General features: G+C 43.2%; 1 protein-coding gene across 4 annotated transcripts in view; it reads left to right on the top strand.

Moving 5' to 3' along the window:
* The first annotated feature begins 491 nt into the window (after positions 1 to 491).
* Positions 492 to 19,449, top strand: part of lnx1 (ligand of numb-protein X 1) — a 37,530-nt gene continuing 18,572 nt past the window's right edge. For 2 of the 4 annotated variants that reach the window (XM_023271836.3, XM_023271835.3), the window contains exons 1-2: positions 492 to 764; positions 5,711 to 6,227. In XM_023271836.3, coding sequence (XP_023127604.1) covers positions 5,773 to 6,227 — 455 coding nt within the window. In that variant the 5' untranslated portion in view covers positions 492 to 764; positions 5,711 to 5,772. Of the gene's footprint in view, positions 765 to 5,710; positions 6,228 to 13,534; positions 13,703 to 19,449 lie in introns of those variants that run through there. The other 2 variants (XM_023271837.3, XM_023271838.3) reach the window with 2 other exon arrangements.

Raw genomic sequence — 19,449 nt, 5'->3', positions numbered from 1 at the left:
AAGAAAGCCCTATACAAGCAACAAGAGTTGTGTTGTACACATCCTTTCTGTATGTGGTAACTTTATCTAAACCTGAGACATGCCGTCATCTACTCAGACTGGGGGCTTGTAAAAAAAAAACAGAGCAGTGCTGGTCTGCAGGAAATCAGTCATGTAGGTGAATAAAATGTTTTGTGAGTCATTAGACCTTTATTGTGTTCCAGAACGGGTCATCTCAGAAGCTGTAGCTCAAACTGCTGGTGCCCTTTTGCATGACATTTCAAAACTTCATTAAAAACTTCATTTTTTTTCCTGAATGGCACTGATACATGTATGGGATATGATTCAGCTGCTTTTCAAATGACCATCCAATCTTTCAGTTTCTTTGTCCACTCAGTTTTATTGGAAAATCCAGCTTCCCCAAAACTCCCAAAGCTGGTTTGAGCAGTTCTCTTGTTTACCTTCCCTCTGACCCCGCCCCTCTGCTCTGCCACTTCCTGATCACCTTGGCCTGGTAAAGGTGAGCAGGTTCTGAGTTAACACTCCCCGCTTTGGCTTGGAGAATCCCCCAAAGACCAGCAGCGAGATAAAATTTCTCCACTTGAAGGCCGGCAGCCAATCGGCAGGCTCTGTGACTGGGACAAAGTCCTCTTTGCATAGCCATTTAACTCTCCTTTCCTTTCCCTCCACCTCCTCTCTGAATGGTTTAACGTTACACCCTCTGCGAGACTTTACCTGTCCAGGTGAACTGCAGTGTTGAAAGTGAGCGTGGGCAATGAAGTCACGTAAGTATACTTTCCTGGTTCTAGTTTTACGAGAAGTGTGGTTAGTATTTGTCTTGTAAGCTTCAGTAGTTTGGCTCTGGCTGTTGTTAGCAGCCCTAAACCATAGCTGCCGTGCCTTTTACTGGTCTGTGGTATTTGCATGGAAGTCATTTGCATTGAATCACTGTGTAAGTGTGTGATCACCTTCACTTTAAATGTGCATGTGACATGAAGGATAGCTAGATTTATGGATTTTCTGTTACCTGTGTGTGTGTTGGTGTTCAGCACAGCCTGTACTGACCCACTCAGCCGTTCTGACATTACCGACACTTCACAGAGCTTCACATCTGCCTGCAGCTGTTCTCCCAGACTGAGGTGTCAGGTCTGGCTCGGGCTCATTGCGGAGATGAACTCAGAGAAGGGCCGCCATAGACAAACATACACAAGAGCCTTATGTGGAGATTAGTGAAAGGGCAGGAATTACATTACTATAGTAATGCTGTTGCGCCTCGTCCCATATGCTCATTCTAAATGGAACAAAATGTGCTTGGATTTGAAAACACTATAAAATGTTATATTCTGTTGAGTTATATAATATTATGTATGTGCAGAACTTCAGGAGTGTGGGTTATGAAAGAGACTTTAATTTTTAAAACAAAAATAGAATTAAACACAATGTAGGATCTGTATTTTTCAATGAGATTTGCGCAATACATGCACAGGTATGTGTAAATGACTCATGCTGAGGTTCTTGGGAAATGTGAAAACAATGTGATTCACTCTCTTCTGATTAATATGATACGTTTCAGTCACTCATTTGTTTTGTTATATAGAAATACTGACTAATGATTCAGGGTTTTTTTTAGTTTGTTTTGTTGTGTGTTTGCAGAAAGAGAGAGAGAAAAATGCTCACTGGAATTTTTCTGCTTTCAGAGGCAAGTCTGGACACAACAGAGTTAGTTGGAGTCTGTGTGTGTGTGTGTGTGTGTGTGTGTGTGTGTGTGTGTGTGTGTGTGTGTGTGTGTGTGTGTGTGTGTGTGTGTGTGTGTGTGTGTGTGTGTGTGTGTGTGTGTGTGTGTGTTTGGAACAGTGGTGTAATCTGGTATCAGCAGTTTATCCATGATAGTTGGTACTATTTAAGACTTTCTTGATGATCTGATGATTAACTAATATGAGTCTGGACCCTGTTACCGTCTATCAGCCGCTGAAGGAGTTTCCTTTTAATGTGAATCACTGAGCGCTTTATGGTGTGGCCAATGAGAAACCACACCTGCTACATGTATAATTCTTGCCATTTAAAAGAACACAGCAGCAGCACGTTCCAGACATATTACATATTGCAGCAAAAAAATAATATTTGCAGTGATTAAGAAAGAAGCTATGCATAAAAGCAGGCTGTGTCTGCTTTGTATGATTCAGCTGACTGGGCCTCTCACTCTGAGGGTGTGTTTTGTTTGATTGATACAGATACGATTTGATTTCTCTGGTTGAACACGAGGAGTGGATATGTACACAGCAACATGCGAACCCGGTGCGAAAATGCTGATGCAGGCTCAGCCACCTTGTCATTGGGTTGTTTTTCACACTCAATCATTAGGAAAAAGGAGCTGAGGTGGCACAGGCTTGTATCATTATTAACTCGTCAAATCACCTCAGATCACAGGAGAGCAACCCCAGAGTGAATCAACAGACTTATTTACATAAAATGTGCAATGTGAGAGGAGGAGGGTATAGGTTATCTTAAACAAACAACTCTCCTCGCTTTCAAAAGTTGAAAAGCGTTGACAAGCTACCTATTGAGCCAAGGCTTGACATGACTTTGGTTGAAAGACAAACCTTACCTCAGTGTTGCATTTACAATCTCAATGCTACTTTTTCTTTCACTCTGAGATAAAACCTAAAAAAGGAACGTTGAGGGAATAAGAAGAACGATGAAGCCTGAGAGCCCCACCTTTCTCATGCTTGTTTGGATCCTGCACTGCAAGTATAGGCATTAATAAAATATCAGTATCATGTAGTCAACATTCAGCCAATCAGCTTTCTCTCTCTATGTAGAGCAGACAGCAGCCGTCCAACAGGACTGTTTCAGCACACCAGGAATGAACCAGAGTGAGTCGATATTCCTCAGGCTCAGGCGTGTCTTGTCAATATGCCCGTCTGTAAACGTGGGTGTGTAGAGGCATGTAAGTGTGTGTGTGTGTGTGTGTGTGTGTGTGTGTGTGTGTGTGTGTGTGTGTGTGTGTGCTTCTTTGCATGCAGGTACATGTATTTGTGCGCGGGAAATCATTGTTATCTTCATTCCAAACACTGATTATTATGGTTAATGGGTTCCCGTCAGGCTGCGAAGGTGCTGAAGATGTCATTTCATACTAATGGGGAGGACATTCAGATCCCTTTTTACTATTTTCTTGTTGTTAATGAGAAGTTGTTCCTTCTTTTTTAACACCAAAGTTTCCCATAAGAATAAAAGAGAACAAACTTACAGGAAATTATGTTGGAGAAAGCATCCAAGCACATTCATTTCTTATTTTGAAATTTTTTTTTTTCTTATTTTTTCATCTCCTGCTGGCAGGCATTTGTTCTCTCTCTCTCTCTCTCTCTCTCTCTCTCTCTCTCTCTCTATTCTGTTTCTTGCTTTTCCTGTGTAGTGATGAAAGTGCTCTGCTCCATAGATCAGACCAGACCTCAGACACAGCAGGTGCCACAGTGTGTGATGAATCAGCCATGTCACCGCAAGTTCTCAGTGGGAAAGTTAATCTTTGTTAAGACTGCTCAGCCTCTTCTTATTAGCCTTTCCCTCCCAGACACACCAAAGACACTGAGCTTTTTATGGCTGTCACAACTTCCCGCACGCCAGCTTCATACTGATTATGTAAATAAGAAACGACATCTGCCTGTTTTGTCCTGACAACTTGCTGGCTACTTTATGTGTATTTGTACATATTTGTATGCATTACCACACTGGGATGCACATCAAAGCCTATTCTCTCTTATGATTTTTTATAAACTATTTAGCACAAGAGTGTGGGAATGTGTCCAATTAAAATAAAACTAGCACTTGGATTACATTTGTATTTGTGGACTACAAACACAAGTTTTGTTGTTTTTGGTGGTGTTTTTTATTTTAACAAGATCTTGTGTCTAATTAAGCAGCCAAGACCCAACAGTGGGTCCAGAAACAAAGCAAGTGGAGCGCCAACAAGATGGCTGTTGCCAAGGTGACGTGTGCCTGACTGAGCCCATCTGTTTGTGTCCATGTGCTCGAGGAGCCTGCCTGTTTTGGATATGACGTGTACACTGGCACGCTCACAGCGCTGAGCTCAATGTAAACCTGCATAGCGCTAAGAAAAAAACCCAACTTGGCGTGTTTGAAATCATGTCACATCCCACTGTGGATTAACAGTGATGTGTGATTGTCATGCAGTGCACCAAGCAGAGAGCCGGGGACTTATCTGTGTCTATCGGTCTCTGCACTTGCTGCTGAGATGAGTGGTATTGATGTCCCTGCATCCCGAGAAGAAATCTCACTAGTTCGATATCTCTTCTCTGTGCCAGTGGTGAAAATCAAACAAAGTGAGGAAGAAAAGAGGAGTTTGGAGGATTGCTGTAGACATCATGTGCTGCAGTTGTTAGCATGCATGAAACAGAAAGAAAGAAAGACTCCCAGCATTCCTGATCTGCTCCAGCAGCACAGCTTATCAATACTTTCACACCCTGATTTCTGCAGGTGATAACCGTGGCTGCTGTCTCCCTTTGTTCAGTAACTAAGGGCAATTGTTCAAATACTGTACTGAAGCACAATGTTTATGGCCATTTGATACTTCTACTTCAATGGAGGTCACATTCATATGACATTTATAGTTACATTTTGCTCATATATACACCGTTGAATTTTAGGCCTGTGACTCATAACCTTTATGACCTGTGATATCAGATTTGTTGGCCGCTCCGCCGAAGGGACTAGCCCCAATGAAAAACTGAGTGTTCTTTTAAACTTTATTAACATGTCCACGTGGAGATTTTCATATGCTAAAAGACACATTATAAGAAAAATACAGAGTCAGTGCCATGGCTGAGCATTTCCACTTTCAAACTGTAGTTTACCAATGACTCAAAAACATGAATTCAGACTTCCAAGGTTTCATATGTAACCAATCTAAGGACAAATCCTGTCTACATGAGGGGTGGAGCTTCCTGTATCATTATTCTTCTTCAGAAATGGCTTCCATCTCAGACATGCGTGGCTGAATTAGTACTAAAATATTACAAACGGCCACTGTGTTGTACAGGTTAGTTTTAAAGTGTTTCAACAGAGTGGTAGGTGAGCTGGTGCACTCGAACTTGAGCGGGTGGAGAAAGAGGCTTGGACTTTATAGATACACACATCCATATAAATGACATGAAGACCTAACTTTCATGGGAAAAGAACCTTTTAAATATGTAATTTTTAATACACGAAGATGTGTTTTTAATACCCCAAAAGGGATTTAAAACAACAACAAAATATAATCCTGAAAGAGCTAATATTTAAGAAAATATCCAAAAAGCAGAAAGCTCATTTGTGTAGCAGAACTTATTCTGACTGAATTATTCATGTCAAGACACTTAGAGCATATCGGATGACACTGAGTGCTCAGTCCTTAGACTGGAAACCATGGGACACGATTAGCTAACTGTGGAAAAAGTAGTTTAAACTGGCTGTATAGTTACCACAATAAAATGGTACTCACATGCTAATGCATATGTCCAATATTGTTATATATATTGATAGATAGATAGACAAGATAGACAAGATAGATAAGATAGAAAAAATAGATAGATAAGACAGACAGATACTTTATTAATCCCAAGGGAAATTCAATATTGTCAACTAATAATGCTTCTGTACTTGCATTTGAACATAATTTTGGTTGCAGAACTTGCATTTGTAATGGAGTATTTTACAGTGTTGTATTGTTTCCTCACAGGTCTGCTCTGCTGATGACCTCTTCATCAGATCCACCATGACATCCAAAGTCCTGCCCTCCAAATGAGCATCCAGGAGGATAGTACAGCCTGTGAAGTTGCCACGGCGATGGCGGAAGCGTCGGCTCCACCTCTTTCCCCATCAGACTATGGACTGTTGTCTCCGCCTCCTGACCTGTGCACGACATGCGGCCACAGTCACCAGCTGGAGGAGAACCATGAATACCAATACGAGGATGAGGTGGACGACGACCTCGTCTGTCACATCTGCCTGCAGCCGCTCATCCGGCCTCTGGACACGCCTTGCGGACACACCTACTGCCAGGAGTGTCTCACCAGCTTCCTGCTGGAGAGCGACTTCTGCCCCGTGTGCCGGGCGCCCCTCATGCTGCAGAGCTGCAGGAAGCCCAGCCTGCTGGTGCACAAGCTGCTGGACAAGCTGACCGTCGCCTGCCCCTTCCCTGACCATTGCACTGAAACGCTGCCCCGTGGTGAACTAGCAGACCACATCAAGAGCAGGTAGGCTGGCAGAAACACCACTGAAACCACCACTACATAAATAATCCCTATTCTTATTAAACAAGTAAGCAAGTACGTCTGTTCTTAGATTTTTTTTTGGCCTCATTGTCTGCTAAAAACTACAATGACCTGTAGTAAACACACACTCTAAATTTCCCGCCCTCCTTAGCCCGTCGTCATTAACCCGCAGCTCCAGTCCCAAAGGGGAAAGTTCTTCTTCCAACCAGGCTTTCATCTAAACTAGGCCCCACTCCTCTGTTTATATATCATTAAAAGACAGTACTTGGGTTTCTCTCAGTCTGGGTCTGTTTTCATTAAGGCTCATTAACACTCCCCTCACCCAAAGGCCGCTGGGATAATTAGTGCATCTTGCCACACATCACACACAAGCACCAGAGTGTTTCCTATTCATTTGCACTTAAAACTTAGAAGCTCGAGTTTCCTAAAACACTTTCAACTCTAAAAAAAGTTTGGTCCTTTTTTCTGCCCCCTCCCACAGTCTTATTTCCCACCGCCTACTCAGCACTCATTTCCTATGCTTCCTCTCCTTGTACACTGCCTCCTGTGCACCATCCTTCCCTTCAGTTTTTTTCCTTCGTGTGTGACTGTTATAATGAGGTGTGGATTTCTGAGGCCGACTCCCAGAAGGATTGGGCTGCTCTTCCTGTAGTTAGAAGGTGTTATCTGTGGAGGGTGAGAGGCCACGTCCAGAGAGATGGCTCTAAGCACAGTGGGCAAGGATGCGAAAATGTTGAAGTGAAATATCCATTTCAACGTCTTTATTATCTCTATATGCATATACATACTGGTGACCTGTAATTTGTTGTGTTTTTACTGGTTTCATATACAGATGGATGACAACTTATAGGAAACAAAGAGTATAAATAGTGTGATGCTATTATAGTCTGCAGGCAGAGGAAGGTCAGGGTGGATGGATGTGTCTGATTTATGGGGGTTTGGACCTGCATCTAATTTACACACACACACACACACACACACACACACACACACACACACACACACACACACACACACACACACACACACACACACACACACACACACACGGCCATCCCCTAAAATCAGTGGTTAATTAAGTGGTAATTTTAGCAGAAACTGTTATTTTTGCACATAAACCAAACCAAATCTTGTTTTTGAAATAGTGAGCTGGAGGGGAGCTGCAAAAACTGTATTTACTTCTTAGTTTGAAGAACTCTGACTATGAAGGCCATCATAATATTTTCATGCACATAAAAACATCCAGTTGAACCCCTGTGTCCTATGTGCAAGCATTTGCATAAAACATTCTCTCCAGGCACAATTAAACACCTAAAAACTAATCTCTGTTCATCAAATCTACATATTTTGAAGCTTCTTTCTCTAATCTCTCAATGCTGTAAAATTCCTTAGATGTAATGCTACACTTTTTCCACTTGCCTGCAGCTTGAGCACATCAGCTCACCTGCCACTCTGCTTAAATACTGTAAAACTACTTGATGCCACACAATGGCAGGTTGTAATATTGGAGTGACTTGGCCATATATGTCTAAATCAGAAACTGACTGAGAATAATTAATACAGAAATATACAAACTGACAGGACTGGTTACTTTGGTTTGGAAATCTGAATCCATATTTGTGAGACTATCAATGGTATGTGACAGTTTCATGGTTGAAATGGTCAGCCATAGCTTTCACTGATTATTTCCCTTAGAATATGTCCTCTACCATAAAAAAACACCATTTGGGCAAGGTGAAAAACTTGATCTTCATTGGATGGGTTCTACCATTTTGCTTTTCTTCTTATCTATTAATTTTTTTCCTTTCATTTGTCACTTGTCCTTTGGCACGGTATCTCATGTGCTAACATCACTGAACTCAAAATGTCCATATCCATCCTCTTTATACATAGGGAAAAGACATTACTTGGCTCCTGATTGTGATAGATTCTCCTATTTCAAATTCAATGTACATCCAATCTCGAGATGTTATAGAGACATAAGTTTCAAGACCTGTGTTTTATGTACGTGACACTGCTCTTCCCTCTGCCTGCGTTTTGGAGCTGGTGATAGCAGAGCTCTGGCCGTTGCTACCCCGAAATCTGGCAGTGGGTCAGCGGTTGTAATGACTGACACAGCCACGCCATCTGCTCAGAGCTGATTTCATACTGATCTAATCATTCCTGACCTTTATTGGCCTTTGGATGGAGAAATTGCCATTCTGGACACATCCACCGCAATCAAGAACAAAACATTAACTTTATAATCAGTGGTATTTCTTGTTGGCTTTGTTACGTTGTCTTGTAAGGACTTGCACAGGATTTAGCCAGAAACAGCCTCCCCATTTGCTGGCTAAGTTGTTCTCTTTCCTTTGCTGTTTTTTTCTAGCCGGTTACATGTAGCTACATGTGCGTGTGCACTTGGTAATGCTTGAAACTGGTTTTCTCTGCTCTCATTGCATCCCAATTGCATGTTTTCTGCATTAGTCAAGTTCATTTGCCTACAGCTTCATGTGCATATTTCACCGTTGTTCTACTGTGTGGATGTTGTTTTCTTTTTCTTTTGTTAAAAATACTTTGTTTTCTAGTACACCTCCAAAGTCCACTGAGGAATTCTTTAGCTTGTGTAAACACCGTATGGAAAAGAAATTCTGGCAGGCCTTCTGATTTTATTCTGCATGTTTAAATGTGCCCAATACTTTTGTATGTGACTTCGCTGTTTGTGTGCTTGTTTGTTTGAGGGATATAAACAAAGACTGAGAGAGAGAGAAAGAGATAACATCATATATTTAAAGCCAGCCATGGTGGGGGGGTGAGTGAGTTTAGCTGTTTTGTTATCCATGTAGTTCTTATGACAGAATTAGGCTTCATAAAAAAATACATGTAAACATTATCTGCAGACCTACACAGAAAAATGCATAATGGATAACCTTAGGTAAGTGTCAAAAATGCATCATGGAGTGCTTCACTTCTTAGAAACCTAATTGTTTTACTCAAATCCACTGCATATAAAAGGTCTGAAAAGTGAAGCCAATGCAGAACTATCTTACGCTTCCATTCCATTGATTCAACAGTCAGCAGGGGGTGACGCCTTTGGGTATCAAAATCAAATCCGATTGTAAAGAAGTCTGTAAGAGAACAACCCTACTTGTCACTTGATGCGTTACCTCAGTAAACCTTTTCCTAATGAGCTTAAGGTCTCAATAGCTTGTTTCAAGTCTCATCCAATGCAGCACCATGTTCATTCGGTAAATTATGGTCCCATTCAGAGTAAAACAGATGATAAAGTAGGGTAGTTTAACACAGGACCACTTTTGGATTCAGGATCCAAATTTTGGATCTCAGGTTCTTAGTCAGATCCACTGTTCACTTGTTCCTGCTTTCAAAAGACCAAGATAGTTAGAAACTCAAGGCTTCAAAACAGTAGTCCACAAACCAATGACTGACATCACAGTGGCTACGTCCATCTTTTATAGACAGTCTACAGTCAGGATTTGGATTCTAAAAGGATATAAACATACTAAATACAGTTCCAAATGGAAGGAATGTATCCAAATGACCTTCATGCACACTTGCCTACAGTGCAGAAAAGTATAATTCTACATTTAGCCTCATGATACCTCATGTAATATATGAGTGCTATTTCCTGTCATGCTTTCTGTAATACTAACATCTGCAAGAGTTGGCAATATGTTGCAAGGGTCTCACCTTTGTTTTTGTTGTTAGTTTAGAGCTTTATGAAAAGTGAATAATGCAGAAACACAAACACCTTAAAGAAGATAATGTGGTCCAACCTGCTTTCTTCTGCCAAGCATGGACTGTATATAAAAGATGTTTGGAGTTTGGCCATCACCATGTTGCTCTTTTGAAAGCAGATATGACAAGCAAGGAGTGGATCTGACTGAGAACTTGAGGACACTATGCAGGTGATATAGCAGTGACGTGTCAATCACAAGGTAGCCTTATTGTAAAACATACCTTTCTTGATCATCTATTTTAGTCTAAATGGGACCATAATTTACAAAATGAATATCATGCCGTATTGAAAAAGTCTTGAACCAAGGGATCTAGACCAACAACTCATTAGAAAAATGTTTATTGAGGTAACAGATCAAGGAAGAAGTAGGGTTGTTTCTTCATATACTTCTGTACAATCAGACTTCTTTTTCCAACCAGAGGAGTCGCCTCCTGCTGGCTGTTAGACAGAATGCAGCCACATCCGCCTTGGCTTCACTTTCCATACCTGTAGTTTACATTCATCTGTTGCATTCAGTTGATGCTACCAAAGAGTAGGAGGACAATGTGCTCATGTGACATCGGACAGCAATAACAAAATAAGTTAGCTTAATATTAACTACAATGCTACAAAAGCCTAGCAAAGGAGATTAATCCAAAAGAACTGAGTGTGTCAGGTTTCAGACAGGGTTGTTTTGACTCTTCTTTAACAAATTTGTACTGTTACTTTGCTTTTCTAATAATGATGAAGCTCTTTATTATAAAAGCTTTTCGGGTTGTTTAATTGCTTTACTATCACAAGCAATGGAACCATTGCAATGACTGTGGTTTAATATGCTTCTATCTATAGCAGTAAAGAGCAAAATATATACTCTTAGGTAGGGTTAAACAATATGCATGAAGCATCATATTGTGATAAATGGGAATTTCTTTTCCATTTAAACAAATACAAAAGCAAGGGTATGATTTTTGCTGTGGTCTATACCAAACAAGCTTGCTGTTGGAGAATATGATTTGTGCCTCTCTGTAGCATCACAATGCTTCATTTGTAATGGCATGCTGAGACACATTTATCTTTATCAAAAATTGCATCTCAGTTTGCTTTAGATAACATTTGATTAACTTTTCAGCACAAAGGTTTTCCCATATTATTTATTCCCCCCAAAAGCTCTAGGAAAAAAAAGACAGAGGAGTCACTTGTAGAAAACACTTTTCTTGAATGGCAATACAATTAGGTGAGGAATAGAATGAATCTGTTTAATATTCTCATGTCAACTGGTTGTTTCCAAAGCCTTAACAGCCTTCTTTACTCATTAATATTCACACATACCATACATACTCTTAATTGTTAAGTTGTGTTTGTCAAGCAGAATTTCTAGAACATCCGAAAACTGGCTGCATATTTGATTAAAAAGGCTCTTTGACTGCACGTCACCGTGTGGAATTTGCTGCTGTGAGGGGGAAATGAAAAGTAATAATGGAGTGAGAGCATGTGTATATGTGTATGCTATGACGCTGTTTTTGTGAGTGTGAGTTAATGTGCGAGTGTATGAAATGACTCCTGTGGGGCAGACTGGCTTCTGTTCACAAACTGCATCCTGTCACAATCCAATTACTTTTCCATTTCCTGCGTGCCCTGTGGTCTTGTTGCTGTGCGTACTGTTCAAATACCGCAGGACAACTTATGCCTCAGTATGCACGCATGCATGCATTAACACACAGATGCACCGGCGCACACACACACAGAGAAATTCAGCCTGTAACCACACTACCTCCATCCATGAAATATTCATTCAGACAGGGTATTTACACCAGTTAAGTGTCTTTCTCAAGGGTAGCAGACAGCTCAGCGCTATGAAAATCGGATAACAGTGGGGAAAAGAGTTTAGAAAAGGGAAAATGAGGAAAGGGAAAAGAGAAAGGAGAGAAAAGTGTTGTAATTTTGCAGTATATAAATAAACCTTGCTTGATATTACTAAAATAGCCAAACAAGTAGCGTTGGAAAAGAGATTAAGAGTTGGAATTGATAGGAATGAAAATAGATATGAGGCCTAGCAGTGTGTCATATAAAACTGTTTTGGCACCTCCTCTCCCTCTTGTGCCGTGTTTAGACTGATGAAAGAGGCTAACAAGGATTAAAGAAATGTTGTACACATCTCAAAGAACCTCATTGCAATTAGCAGTTTAAATTTATCTTGCTTCTGTTTTTAAAACCAAATCACAGCTTTGGGTTCAAGCTGGTTGCTGCCACCAAACCGAGTCCGTCGGCACACACCTCTGCCCCAGTCCCTCCCCAGTTTCCCAAGATTCCTGCATAATCAATCAAAACAGGTGGAAATGGCAGACAGGTTTAACCTTTGTTTATTATGAATTACCTATCACCCCCTTTTCTTCCACCTCCTCTCCTTGTTTATTGGAAAATTTAATGAATGTGCAAATGAATGATTGGCTGAATGAATGAAATGTTCAATTGGTTCAGCAGGACTTAATCCAAATCCTCCTCCTCTTTTCTGCATTTCTTCATCATTCATGTCACTCAGAACAACAAGCTTTCATCCCTGCAGAGAATATTGATTTGCCGGTGTGTTTTGGTCATGCTTTGGCTTTTTTTTTTTCCTCCTTTTTTTTCTCCATGCATGTAGGCAGATTCTTTTGAGCGATCAGACCAATCTGCTGCACTGGGAACAGTCCATCGTTGACGAGGAGGAGGTGATGGTTGGGAACATATTCTCTCCCTCCCCTCTACCATCCCCTTCGTGGACCAACGTATGTGCAGGAACAGGGGGAGGTGAATGCAGAGGTTGCATGTGTGTGTTTATATGTCTGAGGGTGTGTGTGTGTGCGTGCATGAGAGGCGAGCAGAGCCAATCAGAGCAGCACCAGGTACCTTCCCCCCCTCTCCTGGCTCTTTTTTGGTCTGCTCCGTCCCCCCCACCCCACCCTCAGTGGTTTCTGCTGCAGTATAAGTCACAGGCTGCGCTGTTCTCCCTGACATACACTCGCGCGTACACACATGCACACACAGAGGCGGACAGACATGCACACACACACATACGAGTGCAAATCCTCTTACAACTCGTCGGTGCCCGGAGCAGATTAAGGGGCTGCACATCTCAAATTGTATTCCAAATGTGCCACCTTTGCATGGGTCTCCTTCCTCTTCTTCTTGCACTTTCTCCTCTTCTTCCTGTGCCACAACGGGACTTCTCCTCTGCACCTGCTTCTGCTGCTGCTGCTTCTTCCTCCTCCTCCTCCGCTCCGTCTTCAACCTCTGGCAACTGGCCCGTTTGCCTCTGCAGCTGAGATGACCAGGCGACCAGCCTGAGGCGAAAAGGGGAAGAGACTCACACAGGCAGAAGTATAGAGAAGGAGGGAGAAAGAGTACAGAGAGAGGGGCCCCAAAAAAAGAGAGAGAACAGGCTGAAAAGGTAGGAAGTGAAGGATTAATTCAGATCTGAGAGCGCCTCTGGACTAAGGAAAGACAGGCAAGAAAGGAAGGCAGGAGGGAGGGGGGGTCAGCACGGCCAGGCTCGGAGAATTGGAGGTGGAGGAGGAGGAGGAGGAGGAGGAGGTGGAGGACGGGGGGAACAGGAGAGTTACAGTTCAGAGAGGGGAGATATAGAGGGGGGAAAAAAGAGCTGAGCGTTGACCATGAAGGCTCTGTTGCTGCTGGTCCTGCCCTGGCTCAGCCCAGCCAACTACACAGACAATTTGGGCAACCTGCACATCCTCTATTCAGAACTGTGAGTACAAACACTCAGCCACCTCCTGCATCCTTCTCACCAGCATCAACCCCCCCCCCATCAACACGCCATGTGAATGTGTTAACTGTGCATTTCTTTCACTTTTAGCATCCATTTGTTGGTGTGTTCATGCGTGTTCGTGTGTGACTTTCAATGTTTACATTTGGAGCATCACTACCTGAAGAGTCAGTGTTCCTCTGTGTTGTGTCGGTTGCTTTGCTCACTGGTTGCTGTGGTTCTGGGATGCAGCAGAGCCAGCAGGTAGGGCTTTATGCTGTCCAGGACAGATCGGATGCTTCAGAGCAGCACTGCAGCGTGACATCTCTCCCTCTCTTTAGCAGCATGTGTGACCACTGTATCGATTGGAGCAAAATGCTGTGCACAAGTTGAAGACTTTAAACAACTATGTATTGAGCCGCGCCAAGCACACGGATAGTAACTACGGTGTGTTTGTTTCTGGAGTAGTTTCACCTCAGCATTAAAAATTCATGGCAGGCTCTCAGATCACATCTGTTCAATATACGCTGTTTATGTGCACACAGTCTTCGTTGTGTTTAATATTTGCGCTTAAAATAGGTCATTCATCTGTTGGCGCACGTAAATGCAACATTTTCATTTCATTAAATTTCTATATCTAGCAAAAATGGAAACCCCACCATGGAAACAAACCTTTGATGTGTATGTGAACATATTTTTTTGCAATTATTGAGCCTAAAAGATGTCAACAATAGCAAGAAATGCCCACTATTTCTGAGAGCTCATGATGAGATTTCTCATTTTATCCTGTTTGATATAAATGTTACAAACTTGAGAAAAGTTTTTTTGGGTTTTTTTGGTTGCAAATCGACGCAAATCAAAATTGAGTCATCAAAAATTCTACTTACTGAGCAACTGACTAAGTGTTTGAGTCAGTTTTTTACACAACACTTTACGTCATAAGATTTCTGCTCTTGGCTCCCTCTTCCTTCTGAACTGTGCTCGGTGCTCTGTATTGGCCCCCAGACTCTCATTGTGTGGGAGTTAATGTTGACTACATTCAGCAGCTCCGTGTGAAGCCAGAGCTTTTCTGATCCCCAAGCTGGGCTACTGCTCCTTTTCTCCAGTCTGACGGAAATGTCCCATTATACGGCATGAATACGTGGAACAATGGAGCGCCTCGCAAATCCCCTCATTTCATTGTGTGCTCTCTCTGCACTGAGTGGGGGCTTCAGCTCCTGCAGACACCGAGAGCCCCAGCGGTGGGTGCCAAAGACGGGAGGAAAGAAGGCGAAGGGAGGGGTGTAGGTGAATGAACTGGATGGGTTATAAGAGGAAAAGGTGGAAAGATGAGATCCTTGCAATTTGGGTACATGCAGAAAGGATGAAAATGAAGCGGATGAGCAGTGCAGCAGAGAGGGGAGATGAGAGGAGACAGCAGGGTATAAGGTCACTTCCTGTGCCTGCCTTCCATCTGGCCATACGTACTGCTGCCATGGCGATGATGGCACCCAGCACGCCTAGTACGTGGCTCCTTTCAATGAGGGCTTGTTTTTTGTAAATAACATCATCAGATTTCTCTCAGCCCTCTAAGTGAGAAATATTGACAGCTTGCGTTGGACAGTCTCTCTGTGCTGGTGGCTTTTTTTTTTCTTCCTTTTTTTGTTTTTTGCTGATTATGACATGACAGAGAGAGAAACCAGGCACAGACAAACGTGGACGTGGTGTTTTTCTGCCTGGCTAGAGAGCAGTGGCACACCATTTGTCTTTATCCACACCGTTGACAGGAGCTGCCTCCAGCTCCTCCTGTGCGACGACCGCCTCAGCCTGCTTTCTCCTCTCTCCGTTCTCCCTCCCTTCTGTCTTTTCCAGTGTCTTTCAATTCATGTGATTACTACAGTGATCTTATATTGCGTGGAGGGAAAAAAAGGAGAGTTGCTGTAATCTGTCTTGCTCACATATCAGCATGCGTGCACAGGCTTGTATACTTGCTGTATGCAGGGTGTAGATGTAACTAAAGGGGGGAGAGTAAATGTTTCTCTGTGATGAAATGCTTAATATGGTTAGTGCAACTGTCAGCAGCAGCCGATACAAACGCAGCACTGGTACACACAGGAGAGCAACTAGATTGTATTTTGCTCCTCACCACTAGACCTTGCTTATTCCCTCCCCCAGCCCACATGGCCTCCCCTGATAATCACAGTGCAGTGCTGTAGAGCATTAATGATTAATCTATGTTCATTTCTGTGCCTGGGCTGAGATGTCTTAAACACTATGATTAGCTTAGCTTCCGTCCTTTCAGCCCTCATCTCGGAGGTGTTTGATCACTGTGAGCTGTGCACGTTCCCAGTGCTCCGGACATCTTCAGCATGGACGCATCCTAACAGGATTAGCCACCCGGCCGCCGCACACCCACTGAATCCGAACAATGCGAGTCATTTGTTTACACCGGGTCCGAGGCAGTGCACCGTGCCGTGCCCTCTTCGGCCTCGTGTCAGCTCCAAGCGTGGGGCAGACTTCACTAATTAGACTTTTGTTTGGATTAAATATTAATCCCTGTTCTGTAGTCAGGCAGCTCCCCCTGTCTCATTGTATCTGGCAGGCCTGAAATACAGTTAAGACCAGTGGGAGAGGGGCTGAGAGATAAAAATCAGACTACTTCCTACCCTCCTGAACAACTTGCACAGCTCTCCTAAAGAGATAACATTAAATCAGCTTAATTATTTCTCTGCATGATATTCTACGGTGTGAAGCACATTGCAGTGAATCCATCATGGGAGCATTTAAATGCATGGGTAGACAAACTCGACAAGCAACACCGCAATCAAACATGAAAGCAGGCTGGGGCAAGGACACATGTAGAGGACACACACAAACAAACATGCATGCAAAACAAAACAAACCAAAACGCATCAATCTTATATTGCACATTACACCTCGCGTAAAACAAATGTGCACCGAAACACTCGGTATAAATGAAGTGTGCACGATTCATGAGTAAATACGCAGTCACAAAAGAACAGATGAAATATGTATGTATTCATTTATTCATGAAGAGAAGTGAGTAGCAGGTCAGAGTGTTTACTGTACCAGTGACGTGTCTCTGTTCAAGCAAAAAGACAGCAAACTAGCGAGGCGGACAGGTATTATTGTCAGCATTCAGAGACGGTTGAAGAGGGTTTCATGAGAAAAGCATTTCACAAGATTGAAATATGTTTGTTTCTGCAGTGCAGCACGCCTTTGTATCTGTGCTGAATCATTTACATCAAGCGTCCTACTTTCTTAGCCGTATCGCCGTAGGTCGGCGCATTGTGAGAATGGGTGTCTGTTAACCTTTCCCATTTTCTGGTTCAGAGTCCGGCTGTTGTTTACGGGTTTTGAGGCTTGACGAGTTTAACATGGAATATTTTCTGCCACCTCCTGTCCGCAGCAGGCTAATCTGTAGGAGGGGTTCCATACAAACGGCCTGCCGAGCCGAGAGCCAGCAGAGTGTAACTGACAGCAGACAGCAGAGCAGTGTGGAGTTAATCTCTCACGTGAACAGTGCCCTACTGAGTGCCAGGGCTTTGGGCTGGGCTGACCAGCGCTGGCTGTGTTGCAGGCAGTTGTACCATGGCACGTGGAGGTAGAGAAACCAGGACACTGCCAAGGGCTAGTGTGGCAAAGAGTGAGGAATATAGGCTAAAAGGTGCCAAGAGTAATATGGGACAGCAGCCTGGTGGGGATTCTCTATGATCATGTACTGCAGCATGGAGGGGATTACTGTTAGAGTTGTTTGCACTTCCGTGAGAGAAGTGTACACGTAGTATTTCACTGCAGGGCTGGAAAACAGCCACTGTTGAGGTGGACATACGTAAGGTGCATTAGTAAGCGGAGATCCAGCTCAGCCAGGCAGCAGAGAATAAATCAGTTCCACTACTTCCTCTGCTCTTCTTCTGTGTTGACAAAAGCAGTGTGAGATTGCCCTATAGGTTGAAACCAGACACTGACAAAGTAAATGCTGCATAAATATTCTTCCACCCTGATCATGGGGTCAAGGCTCGACTGATGATCGCGTGTATTGATTGGCTGGAAAACCATGACTCAGAGTTTGGGCCGTTTCTAACAGGCTGACTCGACCGACACCGTGCTGGCTGGGAGGCCTGTTCTGCTCCGTGCTCGTAAACCCTGAGAGGTGACGAGCACGCCAAACCTGCCCAGCCACTGCTTGCGCTGCACAAGGGAGCACAATGGAAAGTTCAAACAACAAAGATGGGATTTATCTGCTGCCGCTCCGCGTTCACTTTTTGTCTTAAGCACGCATTCATCTTCAAAGGCGGGGAGAAGTCGCACCCAGCAGAACCTCGCCTCCTACTTCAATTACGCAGATCTGTCTTTTGAAAACAAGCTTAGCTGAAGTTTCCACCCACGGCAGAGAGTGTCCCCTGTAGCGGTGGCCTCACGCCCTCCTCATGCAGCAGATGGGATTACCCCTCACAGCAGGCGGATCCAATCAACACACCAGCACACACTCTGATTAACACTCCTCTAGTTCATCATTAACTGGATTACTCTGTCTTTATGTCGCTCTGCTGCTCTATGTATCTATCTATCATTCTGTCTATTCCCTCCCAATCAAACTTACTTGACTTTATGTATTTGGCTTGTGGCCCAAGCGTGTGGTAAAGGAGTAATTGATCTACTGATCTAATCAAGGAGAGGTATTCAATTCAAGCCTTTATCAACATAAATTCAATTAATGGCCACTGCCCCTCCTCATACTGCACCAGTATTCTTGTTTGGCTGTTGTGTATTAGGGCCACAGGTGCTTCCCCAGAGCCCTGCATCCTCTTTTTCTGCTCAGCCTCTTTTCAAAGAAGTTATGCTTGAGTCTCAGCCAAAAGCTGTTAGAGACCGACAGCTTTCCCTCCCTGAATAAGCTGGATTAGATGTTTAGCGTGGCCAGACTGAATTAGTGGATTTTAAAGATTGTTTTTCTATCACTGTTTTCCTTTATTATGCAAGTGACGACAAACAGATAGAGAGCATCCTTGGACAGATGCTTTTCTTACCAAAAGTATGAAAAACAGAAATAGAAGTCTTGTTTTGTTCTCTGTCCACATGCAATTGGGCAAAATGTTATTTTTTTAGTTCTCAGTGTGGCAGATCCAAGTGAGCTCTAAACTGACGAAGGATACGTCATCAAACGCATCCCCTTGTTCATTACTGCTCTAAGAATAAACTCAACATGGAGCACATGCTGTCACTTTTTTTTAACGTGACAAAGAAACCTTCCATATATCACACACACCCTCGCACGCTTGTCGTATTCCACACATTCCTCTGTGACAAAAAAACCTGCAGGCTACCTCCAGGCTCACAGTGCAAACCCGAGATTCTCTGCTTTTCTCTTGGGTTCCTTTCGTGTCAGGTGTCGCGGGTATATTTTCAAGAGCATCAGAAAGTCGGCTGCTGGAGTCATCAGGAACTAATGCCTGCTGCTTTCAGAACAGAAAAAAGAAGAGAGAGACGCGACTTAAGTCGGCAACCAGTCAAATTGTGGGTCGCACGCAGGTCAGATGTGACAGATGTGAAGGGAATTTGTGAATAGACCGTGCTTCAGATTCCAAACCATTTGCATGATTACACTGTGTTTCTGTATCTGACTGCCTGACCTGGAATTGTCACCTCGGCTGAGGTAATTTGCGCTGCATGTGGAGTGTGGCCCAACACGATTGTCCGTGGCAGTCAGGGAGCGCAGAGCGTATTTGGGTTAGGAGGGATAATCCACT

The sequence above is a fragment of the Amphiprion ocellaris genome, chromosome 2 (genome assembly GCF_022539595.1).
Source record: "Amphiprion ocellaris isolate individual 3 ecotype Okinawa chromosome 2, ASM2253959v1, whole genome shotgun sequence".
In the NCBI taxonomy this organism is placed as follows: domain Eukaryota; kingdom Metazoa; phylum Chordata; class Actinopteri; family Pomacentridae; genus Amphiprion; species Amphiprion ocellaris.
The sequence above is the reverse complement of the archived record's forward strand: the minus strand, read 5'-3'. Positions and strand labels throughout refer to the sequence as shown.